The following is a 22,659-nucleotide window of genomic DNA, read 5'->3' as shown; positions in this document are numbered from 1 at the left end:
TTAAAAGCGCACCCTAAACTTAGAAATATTAAATGTGCAGACAGACATGTGGCTGCCTGAAGCCTAGAAAGCATATAGCATTTGGCCCTGAGGATAAGTGCTCAAGTGTTCAAAATTCTGATTTTTTTATTTTAACATGGTTAGGCTTATTTCAACAAGAGCTTACAATACAGTACCATGTAGGCAAAATAATATTATATTTTCTCCTAACTTATACAATAGAGCCATAGCAAGGACTGGAATGTAGAAAGTGCCAGCAAAAAAATGAAAACCAAATTTTAATTCTTCAAAAACAGTAGTACAGGAGCTGAAATTTCAGGGACTCTTGGCAAGGTTTTACAAGAAGGAACACAATCCTTCTAAGATCAGCTTTTGGGCTGGCTTGAAATTGGATATCAAGATCTCCCACCACGGCCCTGGCAAGTGGAAGTGATGCTTATGGGATTTTACTATTATTCTTTTGTTACAACTGTTTTAACCTTTTTCTTGTTTCTTTTTCTCTCTCACACACTTGCCTCTGTTCTAACTAGCTAACATGCACTGGAGCTGACTTATATGGGAATATCCCAAAGCAAAATAATTATCATCATTGGGAAAAGGGAGGAAACACTACCAAATAGTACAGGAAGAGAACAGTTACCACTTGTAAATTATACTGTGCAACTCAAGAGTTTTCTGACTTTTTAGACTTGCAGATGCCCACATATTTTGCAAAGAAAATACAGATATCTGCACAGAGAACTTCAGCTTATTGCTGCCAAGCTTGCTTTTCTCAGTTACCTTCTGAGAACCTGGGCCTTGCAGTCCAGAAGTTGAAGACAGCGATATAGTTACTTTCTATAAATGCTGTGCCAGATGACAAAGATCAACAAATGATCTAGTGTTTATTTTATACTGGATCCTGAAGAAGTATATACACTGTAGGTATACAGGCTGGGCTTGGAAGATGTCAGCCAACCACCAGACGGATTTTAAAGGGATTTAAAAAACCCCTCATGTTGTAAAGGACTTTAAAACTTCAACTTACTTCTTACAGAAAGAGGCCTATCAGTACAGGAAACTCAGTTTGCTCCTTTGTGTGGCTTTTCAGTAGGCATCGAAGCGACACCATGAGATCAAAGATGTGGCTTAGGAAGGAAAGAAATTCATGTCTCCTTTTGTATTTTAGTCATGGTTGGATATCCAACAGATTTTATTCTGTAATGTACAGGAAGTTGAGTTTGGGTATAAAAAATATTCAAAAGAAGCTGGTCTGCCCTCCCTACAGTCCTGATGAAGAAAAAGACTTCCTCATATGCTTAATTATAAGCACTTGAGCGGTTCCACTGACTTTACTGAATCTGGATGAAGATGTTAATCATTATCTAAAGCTCATATTCAATGCATCTCTGATTATTAAACTACAAAATATGTGAATTTAAATAAACCATAGCACTTTAATCAGATTTAAGACAAAACAAAAAAACAGAAAGGAAGCTTCATTTCAGTATTGGGAAATAAGGAGCTGTGTTTTGATACATAACAGAAACGCTACTTACAGTTAATTATTTTCCAGTATATTTCAACACAAAACCCAAAGTAAACAGGTAAAAAAGTAAAAACATCATTCTATCTGTAAAACAATTTCTAGGTAGCTTTAGAGAGCATACTTTGATTTTGAAAGGTTGACAAAGACTTTCATGGGAGAAACTTAAAAATAGAAGATGGCACAAACAACCTAGCCACCTACAATGAAATTTGTATTCTGCAACTAATCCTTTTAAAGTATTACACTGTGTGAACATTTTTGCCTTCATGAAACTCTGCTTTTAATTATCTGGTTCTCTAAAAGTATTTTTAATCATAAAGGTAACACCCTATGTCAGGTGATTGGCTTAAGAGCTGCTGAGTAATTTGGGTCAGGAAGATTGGTATGCTTAAATGCTTAAGTACACAAAAAAAAAATCAGCAAAAACTGACTAAATGAATCAGTAACTAAGGCACTGTGCAAATGGCTAGATGTTTGTTCTATTATACAACAAAATGAATGACCTGAAGCCCCCATTCAATACCACGATAGTCAGACACTTATTGGAAACTCAATCTATGTTGTTTTTTAAATTATGAAATGAATGGATTTCAGTAATGATGCAAGCCTAGCTTCTGATTATACTTTAAGCTTTTTACAATCAACATCAGGTTTCAGTTATATTTTAATGAGAAAGCTATTTTAACATCTTGGCAATATGTCTGTACATCTTATATGGAGCCAGAGATATCTGAGGCAATAAGAGAATCGTGGTTTACAGTATTGGGTTCCACATTCAGAAATTCAAATTAAGTGTATGACTCAAATTCTCAGTTAGCTCCAGATTTATATAAAACATGAATCTGCTCTATTTATGCTTGACATATATCAAAGCATACAAATCTAGCATCACAGGAGAATGATCATCAACAAAATAAAAAGATTGATTACAAGCAATTAAAATGATTCAACATTTTGTTTAAAAACAAAGTAATTTATTTATAAAGTATTTAAAAATTATTAGAAAAGTGCATGACTAGTACTAGCAGCTTTTGATTAATAAAAACTAGCTACAATTATTGCATAAAACTTTATATAATATTTGTTCTGAGAAAAAGTAGCTTTAATACAAACCTTCTCTTTATCATACATGTGCAAGAGAAGCCAGGTTTGTCTTGTTTTTTGAAACTTCCATTCTTCTGGGTTTTCAGACCAGCTGTAGTAAATTAAAAAAAAAATGCCTAAATGAAATACTGTGTGATCAAAATATTCATTATTCATAAAATATTTATTTCTTACAATGACTCCAAGTGACTTTGTATGCATGACATGGAGTTTCATGACATTGTGTAAAACAGATACCAGCACACATTTTGTATAAGTGGCAAAAAAGAACACAAGGGACAGCTACCTGGCTTCCATGCAAAAAATGAAAAGATTATAAGAAGACATCATGGCCAAGAATGTTATAAATTTTCATCAGAAACCACTGATTCCTTCAAGATAAAAATGAAGTCCCACTCCTCAGCTTTGAGCAGTTCTTTATGAAAAATCATTGCCCTCATTTGACTCATGACAACTGAGTACTTCAAATCCTTACCTGAGCTGCAGGGCTACCTGAGTATGTGGGGAGGTGGAGTGGATTGGGAATCGAGTTTGGGTTTCAGAAAGTTGATATTTCACAATAAGCTGAAATTCGTATGCAATTAAGCAACCTCTAAAGGACTGGAAGGAGAGACTCGTGCTGTAACGATCACCTCAACAGTGGCTGAAGCCCGTCACAGATGACTGTTCTAGAGTAGAGAAAATTCATTTTTCCGAGTATATGTTTTAAGTCTTGGATTTGTCTAAAGGTATGACATAAATATTGACATTTACAGGACAGAAAAATATTTTGCCTGTATCACTCTCCTCAGGAATTCCTACTTCAATATTTAGCTCAAAACTTCAGGCTGCTTCAATACTGTTAAAAGTGCGCAGGTAAAACAAATTATTAACATCTGCAAATGTTCTTTGACTGTTTATCAAACATATTTTAAATATGCAAAATTTTAGCTGGGTTAGAAGTGCACATTTATGTACATTTTGAATATGATTTCAAAGCTGCTACATTCTGGTTTAGATGAAGAGAGAGACATTTCTTTCTATAAACAAGTGAGCAAACTAGCAAATCTCACTATAAAATGAACACTGCTTTTTAAAAGTATGTGCTTGAAAATTAACATCTTAACATTTACAAAATTTGTCAGTACACTGAAATATCATTTAAAGATCCAGAAGAAAATATATGAGGAAAAAAAAAAAAAAACAGAAAACTTTACACTTATTTGATTTTTCTCTAAAGAAAAACAAGTCTCCAGAGGGTAGCATGCAAGATGTCTTTAATGTTCCAGCTTGTTTTACACAGCAACAGAGAGCACAGAAATCAATTGAAAAGCCAGCTGGGTAAGAGAATTAGTATTGTTTAAACACTGTCAAGTCTAATAAAGCAAAAGAGTCCTCATATTCGATGAACGCTGCACCAGCAAATACATTGTTCAGTCAATTCAATGAAACAGAAAAAAACAAGACCACAAATTTGTACAGAAGGGTTTCATGGAAGCCTCTGCAGAAAACCCAAAGTCAAAAAATACCATCTTAACTTTCAAATTCAGGATTAAGAAAAAGCAGCAACAACTCATTAGGGTCATCACTAGCTAAACTGAATAAAGATGTCTGTAACAAAAATATAAGGTAAAAATCGGACAAATAACAGTAAGCCAGGAAGGACAGACAAAACACTATTAACTACAATACATCATATTTTACATGCTCAAATTAAATCCACATATGAACTGATTTAGAGGTCTCTTTGGGGACATTGTCAATAAATAGGGAAAAGTTTGCAAAACAAATACTGTGCAAAAGCAGGAGCTCAAAAGCTGACTGCTAGAAGTTACAGAATCAAATAAAAGAATATTATTATGGGGAAACCATCCTTCTTCCATCACCACCAACCTAGAAACCAAAGTCGATCAAAAATAATAATAAAAAAAAGATGACAATAATGGTGGTTTCTGTTAAAAGAAACTCATTCTTTTATGAGGTTCATCCTTCTGAACAGTTACATGGGAGTTGTTGTACAAAATGCTGTTTATTTGTACAGCACAAAGACGAAGGTAAGTTTAAAATTCTTTTTTACGTTAAATAAGCCTGGAAACAGTTTACATTATAATCTTTGCAAGGTGGCAAGAACAAGCTGAATGACAGATCTGTGACCACATCCTGTGAGAACAGTCCCTCTTCTAATGGAAACCTTTAACACATGTTTTTATTTCTTTAAACCATACTATGTATTTATACATTTGTGATTATATTAATTGGTTAGACACACCACATAGTACTCTGAATATTTAATTCTCTGCTAATTTTATGTTTCTATCATGCTATCACCTGAGTACTGTTTGGCATTAATTTGAAAAATACAGCCTGATTTCACTAATCTCCTATAAAGCCATAGGATGTTAAAATATCTTTACTACCTAGTTTATAAACAACTGAGACCAACAAATGAGTGCACTATAAGGTTAATTGCTCTTATTAGCCTATTACCAAAACCATATGCTCTCTTCTACATGTTAAGGCAAGACATTATAGTCCTGCATCTAAGATTCCACACTGACTTTCACTCTAGTGAATTCTCTTGTAGAAACAAACAAAAGTTTCAGCTAGTCTTCCTGAAAGGTTTCGCTCTATATACACCATAATAATTCATATAAACAACAAATGCTTTAACATAATCAACTGCAGAAAGTATGTTTGTACCCATTATAGCACCAGAGTCTCATAAACTATTTGTTTTGGTTTGTGCTCTGTCCTATTAGAATCAAATGCTAAATGAGTATGGTAAAAAAAGTAGTATTTTCCTTAATAGACTATGGGTGTACTCATATTTTCAGAAAATGCTCCCAAGTTTTTAACTGGTACTCTATCCACAGTCACATCAATTCCCATTTCTCTCCCTTCAGGAAAATAGTTCTTCTCTTGACCTTAATTCCTACCAAACTGTGGGGAAAACACGATAATAGATGCACAATCTCCAAGAGAGGTAACGTGGCAGTTGCTCCCTGTAATTGCCCCCCCTCCCCAGCAGTTATTTAAAATAAAAATTTTCCACTGATTCCTATAACTATGACAGCTTTTTTCCTACTCCTATGGCAGCTTTAAAACCTATGGAAAGTATCACTCCGTGACAAAGTGAGAGGGGTATCTCCTTTTATCAGAATGACATAATTAGTACATTTTTAGAAATGCTCAACTTTTCAACTACAAAAGTTAAAGCTTTGTAACACAAAAGAGGTCTCATTTTGATGTTTATATGCAGATAAGCTTCCTTGCCCTACTATAGCAGTAGAAAAGGCTGTCCATTTGAATGATTAAATATACAGAGTAAGACCAACTACATTATAGTTTAAAAAAAACTTTTTATAGACAATCACAACCTCTTTCTCAGTTGGAATTATTCAGTAGCCTTTAGAAGTATCTATGTCCATATCTAATATAAACTATGGAATTGGATGAAAAATATACATGCGTAAAACATGTATTTTTCCAGCATGCCTTGGGCTAATTTTCAATATATTGTACAAACACTAATTGCCTTCTTTACACAGTTAATGTTTGAATCTTTTTTATGAGCTCTAGTTCATTGAAAAAACACACTGATTGACTTTAGTTAAAGAGAACTTTTATGTTTATGCAAATGATCTTCCTAAATGGCTTTGAAATTGAAGATACAGAGAAAATGAATCAACTTAATCAAGCAGCTTAGGGAATTTTACATTTGGGCTTTTGGTTTTTAGCATGAGAGTCTCATGTAGAAAAGCTGCCCAAGATTCTTACTGGTCTATCTCATAAATGACTTTTAGTCTCTACATTAAAATAATCTCACACAAATCTCTTCCCAAAATGTGGGAACATGGGGAGCGTAAGTAGGTAAACAGAAGACAACTGGTAGCATGCAGGGCAGAGCGCTCTCTGAGATGTCCTCGTAGAAAGAGAAGGGGAAGGGAAAGTAGTCAAATCGGTTCCAGAAACACAGTAAGAGAAAAACATCTCAACAGTTCAACAATTGTTACAAATTTGATTTGGGAACACAACACAATGCATCTCCTTAGACTACTGGCCAGGATAAAACACTACAAAGTTGTCACAATTATTAAATAATCTCTTATGTGTAGAAAAGCACTGTGCTGAGAATCAACCATTTTACTCATTCAGCTTGAAAAGATAATATTGGGTAGGAGACAAGTCTTGAGAAACCAGAAAGACAGACATATGACTACTGATAACTTTCTAGAATACATGAGAACACTGATGACTACTGATAACCTTCCAGAATACATGAGAACACTGCTGCATGCCAAATGCAAGGACACCTAGACTCACCTACATCTACTGCTCTGATTTTGTGCCATTGACAGTCTGACCCACCTTGGATACATCTTCCAGCCTGGATATCTATTCCAGGTAAAGCAGACTGCCACCAAATTTGGATTTTTCCCACATACAGCCCAGGTTTAGCATCAGGAAATTAAATAGAAAGGTTTCTCCAGGCCTGAGGACCAGGTCAGAATGCAGCCTCCTCTTGCTCTGCTGTGATTTAGCCATGAGGAGCCTTATGCCTTACTCTCTCAAGCTTCACTGAATCTCAGAGGGACAGAGCAACGGATCTGAACCACTACACCACATTCAAGGCTACATTGAAAAGATCCACTGAAAACATTAAAAGCAGCATATTACAACACTATACAAAAATTGTCACATTCTTCCTACCTCATTTATCTGGGACTTTCCTGTTTTGATACACTCAGTTATTCATCACCCTGAAACCTGTCTTTAAGGATCACATATAATCTTCTACATGCCCCACAAGGAAGTCTGAACAGAAGTTACAGCACATGATTAAGGCTTGCAGGAATCAAGTTAAGTGCTTTATTCCCCGAGTGCTCTGCAAATAGTGCAAAAGGCATAATTTTTGTGCTTGCTGCCCTATGTGTAAAGAGTGGGTAACAGGTGCTTCCTCAATAAAGCACAACCATAGTTTAAAAAATTCCCTTCAAGATATTTAAAGCCTTGCTGAAACACTTGGCACTTGAGTGCTTTGCTGTAATATTTCACAATGCAATACATACAATAGCAGCGACTTTAAAATACCATGCTCTTATGTTTAAGGCAAGCTCACTGCCCTTATATGGCCTGAATTTGAAAACTCTGAATACTTTTATCAAGTCAGTTCAGCGGCAAGTGTAATGCCACATATGGCCCAGGGTGAGCGCAGGAGCCCAGCACCTCAAAGAGGTTCCCTAGAACCACTGGAAGTACCACGGAGGGAGCAGAAATTTGGCATAAGCTCATTCTTGTGGGAGAAGAGCCATTTTATGGATGGAGGTTTTATATAGATATATAAAAAGTATAGGGATGTGGATGGAAGTTTTATATATGCCCTATAGTGCATATAGTGAAGTAGGAATAATAATTTTTTGTCCAGTTATAACATATACAATTATTTAAAGGGAAATGTAAAAGTGTTTCTTTTTATTGGGGGTATTCAGAATTTCTTCTATTTCTCTCAGGGGCATTTAAAATGAATTTACTTTTGAAAAGGCAGTTTTTGAATGTCTGTCAACACCTGCATGCCCAGGAAGCCGCCTTGCGGTGCACTTCAGTGCTCAATGCAAGATAAGAGGAAATCTAATTTCAACAGTATGTGATGCTTACATTCCTCATTTGGAAAAATTATCCAAAACTTAAATTCTAAATAGGTTTTCAAGGATTTGACTGTAAGACACAGTAACCTATGGCAGGACTTAAGATACAGATGTAAGAAAGAGTCATAGACTTTATTTTTAACTGGGTTTTACTCATGTTATGGATGACTCTGTTTATCTCTCATCTCCAATTCCTGGAGAAAGTTAATATATTTATACTGATATTCTCAAATCCAGTTTGGCAGCTAATTAAATTATGACTCAGATAAAGGTTTTCCTTATTTTCCTGGAAGAGGAGACACTAATGGAGCTTTTTTGCCAGAAGAAAACTTTCTAAAATCGTCAACATATTTTAGAATCAGTGCCACATTTTTGGTTGAAAATCCTGGCACCATTTCTCAATCTGTGGTTTAAAAACAATTTTTAATATATTCTTCCATCTGGTTTAGACGCAGCATAATGACTAAAGACTTGTGAAAAGGCAAGGGGAGGAAGCTTTTTTTTTATTATTTTTAAATTTAGGAATCACACATGCAGGAAGAAATAAACATGCTTTTCAGTGTCCCATTTTTGTCCTGATGTCCAAAATAAGGACAGATTGTATCTGATTGTATCTGTTCAGCAAACTGCACAGGTCACAGAATTTTCTTAGAAAGTATTTATAAAGCAAAAGGAAAGGGCCTTTATGCCTCAAAGCAAAACTTTGATTAAATCTACATAAAATGTTTATCACAGAATATCTTTTATTATATGTACTTTTATCACTTGCCATTATTTGTAACATTTTATATTATGTTTGCATCCTGAAGCTTCAGCCAAGTTAGAAGTCCCCTTCCTCCCCCACTACAGGCACTGTTCAAACGCAGAGCTTCAAGTATAAACAGATGAGACAGATGATAAGTGGAAAGGAAAGTTAACCCAGAAAATCGTAACAATGCCTCAAAATCATACAGCAGGTCATCAGGTGAGCTCATACCTCTTACATATGGTACAATACATATAGGGTATCTTGCTGTGATTCAACTTGTCAACTTTTCATAGACACCAACCTACCTGCAAATGCCAAGAGTATTCCACTGAGAAAAAACCTCTACATTTTTTTTTTTAATTCTTTTTCCAGTACAGTTATTTTGTTGCTGCTATCTGTCTTAGCCTGCCTGCAGCAATATTGCATTTTCATCTGAAAATATATATATATAGCAGTAATAATATGCTGAGAACTTTCTGTTGTTTTCAGTAATAACAAAAAGGTCAGCAGTAGGCTTTAAAGCCCACAGCTAATATTGCCATACTATTAAGCTAAATTAGCTTTTTATTTTACATACATTCACAAAAATAAGACAAAGAGGGAGTTGAATTATCACAGAAGAATAAAAAATAGAAACGAAGCCCTTCATCGCTAATCTGTTCTGTTCCTGCAAGGAATATGCAACTAAATGCTATCCCAATGCTGTGCTGAAGTCCCATCTCCTCTCCAGATGTCCATCTTTCCTTGCACTTAATTCTGGTCACAAATGATGCCCAGACCATAAATAAGGGAAAGGGAAAATGAAAACAACTGTTATGCCTCCCTCCCATGAAGAACATCCTGGGGGGTATGAGGAGATAAAGAGGGCCCCATAGTCTGTATGAAAATAATGTAAGAAGCCAGCTGCAACTAAAATAATTTTCAAAAGTTGGCAATAGTCCATTTAGATAAATGCTTTCTGTTGATCAGATGAGGGATATGCTACCAGACCCAGAAAAAAAACAAATATGGTCACTTCTCTTCTGTCTTACCATTACATCACATAACATCCAACTGTGGTACAGAATACCCCTGCCAAGGCATGGATTTGAGCTGAGTTGTAATCAGTAGCTCATTTTCATAGCTTTTTAAATTTTAAATTAGCTTTTAAAACTAAAACCTTTAAAGGTTCTCCCCCTTAATGTCTCAATGAAGAAAGGAATAATAGAAGAGATTAAACAATTAAGAACAAATGAAAAAATGTATTTCTTAATTTTACACTAACTGTTACATTTCAAAGAAAAGATTTGAAGAGCAAGTAAACTGAAATCAATGCTTGTAACTCTATAATACCATGTTGTTGAAAGAAGACTAGGTTCTGGGGTGGTTCTCAGCTAGAGCAAATAATCACTGGATTTTACTGCTCACCAGGATAAGCAATGCAAGTCCTTCCAAGCTAGATCTAGAAAATTGAATTCTATTGTTCAGTGCCACAAAACTACAACAGTGGCACCTAGACACAGGTATACAGCTAGTGGAGCATTAATATACCCTAATCTTTCTCTAGGTGTCAATAGAAAAAATTCTACGGTTTCAGCAGTACTGGGTCATACCTATACTAGCTTACTCAGAATATTACAGTGTTAATGAAAGAAGAATTAGACGAGCTACAAAAAGCTGCTATGAGAAGTCAAATATTTACTAATGTAAAAGTCTGTATAATTTTAAGACCTATTTCAAAGCTAGTAATCATTTAACAAAAAAAAAAAAAAAAAAAACCAAAAACCCAACCTTTTGGCTCTTAATAAGAAAAATGAGAAATATAATAAAGTGTCATGGTTTTCTATATAGTGTTGCTGAAAGAAAATGCCGAAAGAGAAACCAACTCCATGAGAAAATTTATCAGTGCAAGTTTTTGAGAAGGTGTGACTAAACGACCACTTAGAGAAAAATTTGGATACTGAAGATGTTGGCTGATTGATTTTGCTTTGAACCAGCCAGGATACCAAAGTGCCAATTTATTGCTTAGTATACTGAGTTGAAAGTCTATGTTATTCAGTCATTATGCACTGGCTATTTCAAGAAGCCCTGAAGCTATAAAGTGAGGCTGGCACCCTATGAAGGTGTCTAATCCAGCTGGGCCTCTGATCAGCAACACTACTGAAAATGTGTTGCTTTTTTGTAACCAGATGTCTTTAATTTAACTTCAGGTTGGGTGTTTCTGTGCTGTTTCTACCTTTGCACAGACCTAACGGACTTCCATGGATGACAAGATCAGAAGTGTTCTTCTGCAGTTCCAAACTCCAAACATTTGACTAGAATACAAAGAAGCAATGCTCTCTCATTATGCTAGCAAGATGCCCGTGTGCCAAATGCCTACCTGCACTACATCCCAGCACCACACACATTGTCTCTTTCTGACTCTCAGCATCCAGGACTTCTAGTCTCAGTTGCAGGGAGCCCAACTGGCCTCCTTTCCTCCTCACAAGATTCAAATCCTGTTCCTGCAGACCTCCCCACAGGGCTTCCCCACATCCCTAAGGAACAGGAGCTGCTTAGACCATGGAGCATGGTCTCAGTGAACTTGAGGGATGCAAGAGGTGCAACCTGGAGGATGGCCAGGCAGGCTGCATGCCAGCAGCATCTGTGAAGTACCTCCTGTGTCCTCTGCTTGCTTGACAAGCAGAGATACTCACACTGAAAAATAGCTGGCCTCAAATCAATCCCATCTGTTGTGGTGTCCAGGGGCTCTAGCTGAAGCCTCCAGGAAAGGAGAAATCCCTCCCTCAAAGGGAAGCTGAACCTTGAGCTGATGTTATAGGACTGGAGACCTGACCTCTTCCACAGTGCTGGCTTGTTCTGGTGACGATGTTCTGTAGGTATATAGAAAACATCCTGGATTGTCAAATTCTTACCTAGCCCCTTTACTTAACTGAATTCTCTTAGGACAACACTGAAGAACAGATATTTATTAATTTGGGCACCAGCCCTACATGCACTGTTGTAGAAATTACATTTGTGGGCTTTTTTTAAAGAAAATTAAATCTACATATTTTTATTGCTGGCTAATTAGACATAGCTCATCTTTGTTACAGGAAGCCCTGCACAGCCCTCTTCAAATAACCCATCACACAGATGGCTTTTACAGCGCATTTGAGACAATATCACGTTTGGGGCTATTGTGGACCAACAGCAAGAACATATATAGAAGCTCTCGAAAACAAAATGACCTGTCAACCATCCTTGTTATTTTTCACATCCCAATTTGGACGTCCCACAGCTGCATTCATTAGCAAGTGTGGCAGAGGCAGGAGGAGAAAGTGTGTTGCAGACCCCTGGCCATTTGAATCTCCTGAGTTGTAACCTCGCAGAATGATTTACTCTTCTTTTTGCAGAAGAGTTGTAAAAAGGGACAAGCCAATGAAAATATCAAGATCAACCTAAAAGTGTACAGCTGTTGACAGCCCACTAGCATTTTCTCGATTTAGCTGGTATGTTCAGGTATCTCTCACTGCATAATCAAATCCACAACTACACTACAGTATTCAGGACAGGATCAAATTCTCCTCCTCCAATATCCTGTGATGTGCATTGCACTACTAAGATTTTAAGTAATCTATGCTTTAAGAAACTGATCTGCCAATTACTGTTTTCTGCAGATGGCTCTCATTCCAATTCGATTTTATTCTTATAAAAGTAATTACTGATACTTTTTGGGGCATCATCTTGTTAATCAATGTGTGAAGCAGGAGACAAGTTTTATTAAGGATCCAGTTTTATTATTTCAAAAATATTGCTTGTTATTCTAACTTTGGCTAGGAAACCTTGACGGCTCCATGGAGCTAATTGATTAATAATCATTGCCAACTACATTTTAAATTTTAATTTTGGCTTTGGCTGACTAGATTAATGATTCCCTAGAGCTACAAAACTACTTGCCACTATTTTGAGTATTTGGGCATTGGATGAATGGTTTGAATGTGTTTAAGTGAGCAGCAGTGTTAATTCTCCTAGATCTAAATTTTATGACACAGAGAAAACATAAAACCTTCCTTTTGCATTTCTGCCATGTCAAGAACGTAGTCTGAATGAAAGAAGATGGGTGAGTACAAAATGCCTTTTCTCAAATCCAGAAAGCGGGTTAAGGATGGGATGCCTGGGCTGGGAGCCAGGTGCTAGGAAAGGAGTTTGGAGAGCCAGGGGAGAGCAGACTTCAGAGCCTGGGAGGAAAAAGCCATGCCTCATATGTCTTCAATGAAGCCTCACTGCAAACAAAATCTTATTAAAATAAAGTAAATAACCCCTGCAATCTGCTTTTAGTTTAAAAATATCAAGAGATAGTTTGTCGTAATACTTCTATGTGAAATGGGTAATTTTAGTTATTCTGGTTTTATTTGACCTGAATAGTGCACAAGTTTTCTTCAAGATAAACGGAGAAGGTCAAAGTGATTGTGTGAAGTCTTGAGCACTCACAACTTCAGTAAGCAACGAAGGTGTCTAGTTACTGCCAGGATATGGTCCTGAAGCAGACTGGCCTATTATTAAGGACTTCTGCTTCTGAATCCCCCTAATATATCTCACAAGGTTTTTAAAAGTCATTTCAGATGAAATAATATATTAAATCTGCTTAATTATTCAATTAGATGCAATCTCTTTTGTATAATACTATGGACAAATGAAAGCTGTATCTCAACAAGAAATACCTAATGGCTACATTTAATAAACTGTTAAAAAAATTCATTTATACTAAATTTTATTTTACTGGAAATGAGGGTCATTAAGAAAGGATGCATTAAATTTTCTTAACTAGGTTTAGAAATAAAGACCTTATTTTACAGGAAAGAGAATCAGGCAAAGAAACCTTGACTATTTTTATCCCCAAATTGATGGATTTAACACATGTAATCTAGTTTTCCCCACCTAAGGAAGCACTTTACAGCACAATGGTTAATTACTGTTAATACAATTTATAGCTATGACAACATATATGTGAAAAATTATGAGGAATCTTAAAAACCTTAGTGAAAAAATGATAAATAAATAAAAGCAAACTAAACTTTGAAAAAAATCAATTCACTGAGAATGCATGGGAAGCCTCCTCAGGCGCATGAGAACGAGTCATTTTAAGAGCTACCAATCTCATCCGATACAAGATCATACGCAGGAGAAAAATCTTATATATGTGACTGAGAGCAAAAGTGCTGTCTGTAGCCTCCGGCTGGCTAACTCAGGAATTTTTGTTCCTAGTTTTATCAAAAGCTGCTCTAGTCATTTGCAGCGATACTACAAAGGACCACAACTGCAAGGAGACCCCAACCATGGAAGACAGAAACCTCTCCCAAAGGAGCTAGAAGGGATTGGAATATTAATCCATACATTGCATACCCACCCAGAAATTAGTATAGTTGCTAGCGGCCTTTAGGAATGTCTAGGAGCTGCCGCTACATAAAAAAATCAGCCATGCAAGCTCCTCTTTCAAAATAAGGAATTGAGGAAAATCCTACAGGTCTGTTGGGAGCAGATGCTGGTATAGGGCCAAAGAAAACAGAGCCTGTGTTCAGATGAGAAGAAAGTTATGTCTAGTTTCCCTCGTGTCACTTGCTTGAAAGGAGACCTTTGGATAGTACAAGGACTTTGGTGAGTCACAAACTTCATCACTGTTTAACTTATCCATCTGAAAAATGGGGTAACATAACGATTTCTCAAAAGCTGTCATAACAAGAGTGAATAAATCAGTGTCAAAATATTTTTAATTTATTTTGTCAAAATACAGTCATGATATGCTATCAGGAAAGCTATTATGGAAAAGCAAATTACCATTACTATGGTGGGGAGAAGACAGAGAAAATATTTTTTAAAAAACAAAAATAAAAATTCCTTTAAAGACAAGGCTGGTTAGTCAATAACATATTTTTCAGTTGATCCTGTAAAATGATAGATGTCAGATGAAAGGATTTGTGAATTCATGTTAATGATGCTATTAAATACAGTATTTTCCTATGAGAATGGTTGAACGAAATGCCCAAGTAAATATTTTGACAGCTTTGTTTCACACTGAAAAAATGGTAGAAGCGCAAAGAGACAGAAGGTTTCAAAGTAAATCACTGCAGCTTTTACTGAAATATGCTTTGAGATGTGTACTTGTGACCTTCCATAAAATTAATTCAAAGATTTAGAAAGATGAATTATTTGATTTGGAGCCATAAAGCAGGATTAGAGTTTCCTAATCTATTTCTCCATTTTTGTTAAGTTTAGTGACCATTTATGGTTATGGAAATTACAAGAAGAAATCTCTTTCCTCTGCCATAAACTAAATAGGACAATGAGCAGATTTAGAAAGATAGAACAGCTACTGACTCTGAGAAAAATTTAGCACAGACATGAGCTTCCCTTACTTTCTCCTCTTAAGCCATACATTAGTGCTAAGCAAAGGGGTAAGAAAGCTACTCCTAAACCATTCCCTATAGAAAGGAGATTATCCAGAATAATATTAATAGCTAAACCATAAGAGGTTTGGTTCAGGGAAAGTAGTGTTGGTCCGGTTGCTCTTCCAAAGCCCAGTCGAATGAGTTGCATCAGAAGCATTTACTAATTTGGCTGGAAAATCATTCAATCATTGATGTTTCTAAAATTTCCTATTTCTGAATGAGTTAAAAATACCACAAAAATATCTGCAACTTCTGAGAACTTCCACATATAACTAAGCTTAATAGTCTTAGAACCTGACATTTCAGAATCTACAAAGCAATCATCTGTTTTGTCTCTAGAAACCAGAGCTGCTTAGCCAGCAAGCCAGAAATGGCAAAATACATCAACAAATATTTGTAAGTACCTAGGATCTTCACAACTTGATATGCCAGTATGAAGAGGACTTACTAGAAATGACTGAAATTATATAAAAATGTAATTCTGTACATCTGGAGCATTTCCAGGATAGTATTACAGATACCCAGAATATATTCCTACAGTTCATTTCCATCCCAGAAATTCTTGGTAAAAATAGCTAAGATTGGCTCTGAGCTACTTAAAGTTGTTTTTTGTTCTTACTTTTGGTTGCTGGTTTTAAAACTATGTAGTAAATAATACTATTATTTGTCAGCATTAGCTTTAACTGACAAGTTTATCTTCACTAACAGCTGACGAAGTCTTGGTGGCAAAGGAAGTTGTATAACTTATAAATTAGCTCCGTACAGTGCCTGAGCTCATTTGCAGAGAGCCACAACTTCTTCATTCAGGCTCATCTGGGTGTTAACCCAGTTATTCAGCTTCCAGACCAAGTTAGTATTTCTGCACAGCACTTTCAGGCAGGCACATTATTCTGTTTAGCGCGGGCACAAGCATCAATTTAACCATCTGCATTGAGCTGTTGGACTCATATGGAAAAGTTGCAGACCAAAATTGTTAACTTCCTTTTTTTTGGTAAGCCTTCATCAGGCAAAGCCTGGATCACTCAGTCTGGATAGCTGTAATAGCTATAGGTGGAAAAAGAGACAAGATATACAAAAGGAACAGTAATCTGACTGAACTCACTAAATTAAGAGTAAGAGGTTAATGTGCTTCTTGCAAAGCAGAGAAATTGTTGTATTAGAACCATAAAAAGCAGCTAACCCACCAAGAAGTTAATAATGGTTTAAAAGCAATTCCTTCACAATATGACATCCTCTGGATGTCATGCTGGGGTTAGAAAAACGCTGGCATGGCTCCAACACAGTTCTGCATATCACTTGCCATCAAGATAACGAAAAGTGAATCCAGAAGTCAATAAGTGTATCATAGGGACTGAAAATCATCAAGTTGGGCTGCTGTCAGACGTCTTGATTAAACAGGCAAAAGCTGTATGGTGATATTATTGACAGTGTAACGTGACATTCACAGAATCCTAAATGCATGGTTTGAATAATCAGATGATAATGAGAACAGTAACATCTGGAAAAGTGTATCATAAAGCCAACTCTGCAATGGGAGGGTATCTGACTTACTGCAGCCAGGCTGAAATCAGATGAGAATCACTGTTCCTTTTACAGTCAGTGAAAAATTTATTATAGCTATAGTTGGCATGTTCATGCCAACACTGTCATCAACACAAAACTGAATAATAGGTTGGGGACAAGGCGGGAAACAGAAAAGGTTTTTAGTGTGCAGCAAATTAAAATACGAAATCTCAATGTGCTATGGCTCAAAGATGAATCCAATGTTGCTGCCCATAAACCAAGCCAGAATGACAGGGAGCAGGAAGGAATCGCAGACTCTCACAGACACAGGAGTTCACAGAAGAGCAATAGACCACATCAGTGTCTGGAAGGACTAGCAACACATGCAGAATTATGTATGCACTGCTTCACTGAAGGGACAGTAAGATTGAGAAAACCAATACAGTCATGTGAAGGATGTAAACACCAGGACAGGGAGAAGTTACTTACAAAATGTGGGGCAATACAATGAATTAGAAAACCTTGCTCAATAATGGGTCCAACATAGCAGAACATTTTTTCTGCCTCATATACCCTAAAAGCAAGCTTTGCCTTCTGCAGAAGTTAATATGCTTGAGTACAGTTACAGAATAGTCCTAAGCAGCATCAAATCTGTAGAGTGAATATGCCCTCTCCACCTACCCCCACAAGAATAACTGCCGGCATACCGGCACCCTAAAAATAGGAAAGGTGTGGGCATTGCAACAGAGAGCTTTGTAGAGTTTCTGAGTAATGCCGGGGCTGCTAGGGAACTGCAGACAAACTGAGGTGGCTTCGTCAGATGCCATGGGGTACTGAAGTTACACAAGGGAGCACAGGATAATGACAAGGTAACTCACTCTTAATAAGATGAGACTACTTTGCCACAGAGACAGTGGCAAATGAGGAACATCTGTCCAACTATTAACATCAATTTGAAAACATTCACTTTTACAGAGACTGATTTAGATCAAGAAAAGGAATCCCACTTAGAGGCAGATAAAGCTCTGGTAGAAATTAAAAGTTAAGCAATACAGAAAGTTGGAAAAGTGCTAAAACAAATTCACTAATCTCTAGAGTATTAGGAGAAATGCAAGCCTTTGAAATCAGATAGTAGCAAGTACCTGCCCAAGTTCATATAAAACAGCTGCAGAACAATGCCAAATGCAAATTTATCCTGTATCTGAATCTCTGAATTCATGAGGCTTCTTATGGAACTAATGAATGTGACAAAATGACTAAGAGCATGTATGAATAGATTAATTACATCCATAGTTAATGCTTGCACCAGAACCTTTAAAAAATAGCCCTATGATTATTAAAGCAAAACTAGCCTCCATCACTATTCCCCTAATCTTTGAGGAAGAGCTGCTCTTTCAAGACACCTTAAAGCCCCAGTTGTTGAAGGGAATGAAACAACACTGCTGTGTCTAATTACAGTGGTTTCTCTTACATTCACATACTATTTTTGTTACTAGCTAATTGAGATTCATCACTCGAGCAGTTCTCCAGTATGTTATGAAAGTCAAGATAACTGATGAGCTTTTATATATGCTGCACCTCCTTATCAGGAAGGAAACTCATTCACCATCCCAGAGCATGGGGGAAGGAGGAATGACACTAAATACTAATGTTAGTTGCTAACAAACACAAGGAGTCTGCCTCTGGAAGGGGAAAAAAAAAATCTGTGTATGTTTAGATTTCTAGTGCATCAGTTACATTTAATATCTAAAAGCTTAAGCCATTGATGGTAAAACATCAACATCAGTGCCAAGTTTGAAATTAAAGATTAAGGCCAGCAGCAATGAGAATGATTTAAGTAAGTTCAAACATCAACAGTCGTCACTGACTATGGCTAAAAAATACTTAAACTGTGAGAGGAAAAACAGCTTCAAAACATTATGGATCAACAAAGCAAACTACATCTGACATAAGCCCACTCAATGTACTTTAAATTTAGAAACTGTTTTTCAATATTAATGAGTGTGGTTGTATTTGTGCAGAAGCTCTCCCAATAGAATCACCTGATCCCAAATGTGGCAGGATGAATGGTTTTGTGATTTCCTGAAGGGCCACCATCATCTCAGCTGTTTGGCCACAAATCTCAAATGTTGCTGCCCTCTTTACAGCCAAGCACAAGCCTCTTTTGAAGTTCCTTCAAAAATCAGAAACTTCTTAGATGCTAACACTAAGCTATCTATTAATACCCTTCTCCAGATGGCCTCTGCTCCAGTAGGAGTAAAAACTTCTTATACTTTATCCACATTATTTTTATTTATATATCTTTACAATACATATATTTAAAAATATCAAAATATCAAAATAACTGCTTACAAAGGAAGAACAGTGTTTCAGCTTTAAAATCTCCCATGCTTGGCACTGTTTGTAACAAAGATTGACAGAGGACTGAGATCTGTTTCCATTCTGCAAACCCAGCAGATAAACAACCGCCCTGGGTTGTACACTGCTTTCAGCAGTACCGCCACTGCGCTCAGCAAAAACCACCTTGTGTTCTGCAGAGTCAGACTGTTTCCCCACTCGATGGGAAATTCTGACTGTCTCTCACTTCTGTGTTTCTGTAATGTGCTTTGTATTATTCTTATAAGCATCTTTTTTTTGTTTAAAGAAAGTTCTAATACTCTCTGAATCTCACCTAAATTTAAATTAGGGATGAGGAAAGTAAGACCTATAAAGAAAACTGAAAAGACAATGCCTTGGGAAACATTCTGGTGACATATATTACAAGTATAACATAAATCATTACAGAAGGAAAAGAAATGTACTCCAGCAGCTTATTTTTTAAATTTTAACAGATGATAAATAATATCTCAAAGCTTAGGTAATTCACAGCAATATCTGAACAACAGTATTATCTATTCCTTCTACTTCAGATGACATCAATCTTGTAATTCCACATACTTTTAGTGACATCTTTTCAGATCTCTGTCTATTCTTTTGATAGGTGATGGAGAAAACCACATGTGCAGATCCATAGAGCAATGAACTTTCTAAGCCAAACACAAGAACAGAAGCATTTCTAGGAGAGAGTGGCTTGCCAAGACAAACATGTTCTGCCAACATTTTAACACCACAGAAGGTCAGTTAGGTTATAATTAAGTCTAATTACCATTCTCATGAATTGCAACATCTTTTCACTTGACGGTGCTTAATGCTCAGAAAAGGATCAGTTTTTATTTTATATTTTCCTAGAATCAAAGTAATGAGACGTTCTAATCTTGGCTTCAGACCTGAATCATAACTTACCATTATAAAGAAAAAAAGCATATCATCATTAAAAGGAAGAGATTTGTGGAGTTGTGCTGGGTTGACCCTGGCTGGATGCCAGGTGCCCACCAAAGCCACTCCATCACTCCCCTCCTCAGCTGGAGAGAGGAGAGAAAATATATCGACAGGTTCTTGGGTTGAGATAAGGACAGGGAGATCACTCACCAACTGCCATCATGGGCAAAACAGACTCCACTTGGGGAAATTAGTTTCATTTATTATCAATCAAATCAGAGCAAGATAAGGAGAAAGAAAACCAAATCTTAAAACATCTTCCCCCCACCCCTCCCTTCTTCCCACGTTTGACTTTGCTCCAGATTTCTCTCCCTCCTCCCCACAGCAGCGCAGGGGGACAGGGAATGGGGCTTGTGGGCAGTTCATCCCCCGTTGTCTCTGCTGCTCCCTCCTCCTCAGGGGCAGGACTCCTCGCACTCTTCCCCTGCTCCAGCGTGGGTCCCTCCCAGAGGGAGACAGTCCTCTACGAACTTACCCAACGTGAGTCCTTCCCACGAACTGCAGCTCTTCACGAACTGCTCCAGCGTGGGTCCCTCCCAGGGGCCGCAGCCCCTCAGGAACAGACTGCTCCAGCGTGGGTCCCCCACGGGTCACAGCTCCTGCCAGCAAACCTGCTCCAGCGTGGGCTCCTCTCTCCACGGGGCCACAGGTCCTGCCAGGAGCCTGCTCCAGCGTGGGCTGTCCACGGGGTCACAGCCTCCTTGGGGCACATCCCCCTGCTCCGGCCTGGGGTCCTCCCCGGGCTGCAGGTGGAAGCTGCCCCACCGTTAACCCCCCCGGGCTGCAGGGCACAGCCTGCCTCCCCCTGCTCTGCCCCACGGGCTGCAGGGGGATCTCTGCTCCGGCGCCTGGAGCACCTCCTGCCCTCCTTCCTCACTGACCTGGGTGGCTGCGGAGTGGTTCCTCTCACACATTCTCACTCCTCTCTCTGGCTGCATTTGCACAGGTTTTTTTCCCCCTTTTTAAATACATTATCCCAGAGGTGCTGCCACCATCGCTGATGGGCTCGGCCTTGGCCAGCGGTGGGTCCATCCTGCAGCTGCTGGTGTTGGCTCTGTTGGACACAGGGGAAGCTTCTGACAGCTTCTCACAGGAGCCACCCCTGGAGCCTCCCTGCTATCAAAACCTGGCCATGCAAACCCAATACAGAAGTCTATTCAACCATTAATACTTCCTTACACCTGCTTTTCCCTATTTATCCGCAGTAATTTTACAGGTTTTTTTCTCTTCTGTTCAATACCGCTCTGAGGTTTTTTTTCATTATTCCACATTTTCTTTTTTCCTTCTCATAGTTTTATATACTTTCTGCTTCAGCTCCCTATTTGTAATCCTCTATATATCTTCAGATCTTCCTCTCTGCTCCCCAAACAAGCTGGAGAATCTGACAGTAGATGACTTTCTTCTGTTTCCTCAGGCACGCTGTGATTGTTGCATTAGACAGAACTGCATTGGGAAAGCACCTGAGCTTATCTCATCGAGGGAAAAGATGAGATAAAAACTGGTGAAGCAAAGACATGTTTTTCTCCCCCTTTCCTTTTCCTGCAGGCCAACAGAAAGTGAGAGAGGAAAAAAACAGTAGCCATTTGGCAGCTTCTCCTGCCTCAGTGATGCAAGACCTGGTGCATGCTTGTCCTGGTCTCATTCAAATGAGAACGCAGCTGAAAAGCCTGGGCTATCAACCATCACCCAGCTCACAGGGGAAACCCTTCAGCACCCTCAGGTCTAGGTGGGGAGCTGCAGTTTGCTAGTTGGCATCAGCTGCTCTTGCATGTGGCCATCCCTTGCATAGGGGAAAAAAAGCCTCTCTCAGTTGCTAGGATGATCCTCCAATAAAATGATAATTTGACCTCTCTGGAGCCTGGCAAAGCATCAAGGACTATTTATTTTTAAACTCAAATAAAAAACCTGGAAAACTGGAAGAACTAGTCAGCTTGTAGCAGCGTACTGTGCCCAGCAGTCCAGAGGTTTACAAAGGCCCCCAGCAGTAGGGACACACATCAACAGCGCTACCAAATACAGCCATGTGCCTCTGCCTAGCATTGCTCTGTGTGAAGCATCCCTCTGAATCTAGGTCTGTTGCTGCAGTGTTGGTCTTAAAGCCATCAGTAAGGGCAGTATGCAATTAGCAGCCCTGCCCCCGCCGCACTCCATGCCTTACTCCCTCTCATTAATGCTCTCTTCATTATCTCACCTTGACTAAAAGGGTGAGAGACTAAAAGGATGAGGCACATCTTTGTGAAAGTCAACTTGTGCGTCAGCAAAGAGAGGAGCGCTGCCTGTGGGCTGTCTCCTACTTCCATTTTATTTTTTCAATAGAACATACAAAGCTACTGCAGAAGCAGGGCTTCCTAAGCACAAAACAATAACTGTTATTAACTATGCTTTATTTCCTCCAAGTAAAATTCTGCTACTTCTCCCTGACATTAT

The 22,659-nt window shown here is 37.9% G+C and overlaps 1 protein-coding gene across 1 annotated transcript in view; it reads right to left on the bottom strand.

Annotated features, from left to right (window-relative positions):
* Positions 1 to 22,659, bottom strand: part of CUNH7orf50 (chromosome unknown C7orf50 homolog) — a 39,746-nt gene that overhangs the window by 6,000 nt on the left and 11,087 nt on the right. The window contains exon 3 of the mRNA XM_032983795.2: positions 2,642 to 2,723. Coding sequence (XP_032839686.2) covers positions 2,642 to 2,723 — 82 coding nt within the window. The remainder of the gene's footprint in view (positions 1 to 2,641; positions 2,724 to 22,659) is intronic.

The sequence above is a fragment of the Tyto alba genome, unplaced genomic scaffold, assembly GCF_018691265.1.
Source record: "Tyto alba isolate M040663 unplaced genomic scaffold, T.alba_DEE_v4.0 Super-Scaffold_28, whole genome shotgun sequence".
NCBI classification, from domain to species: domain Eukaryota; kingdom Metazoa; phylum Chordata; class Aves; order Strigiformes; family Tytonidae; genus Tyto; species Tyto alba.
Note: the sequence above shows the minus strand (reverse complement) of the source record. Positions and strands in the feature narration are given on the sequence as shown.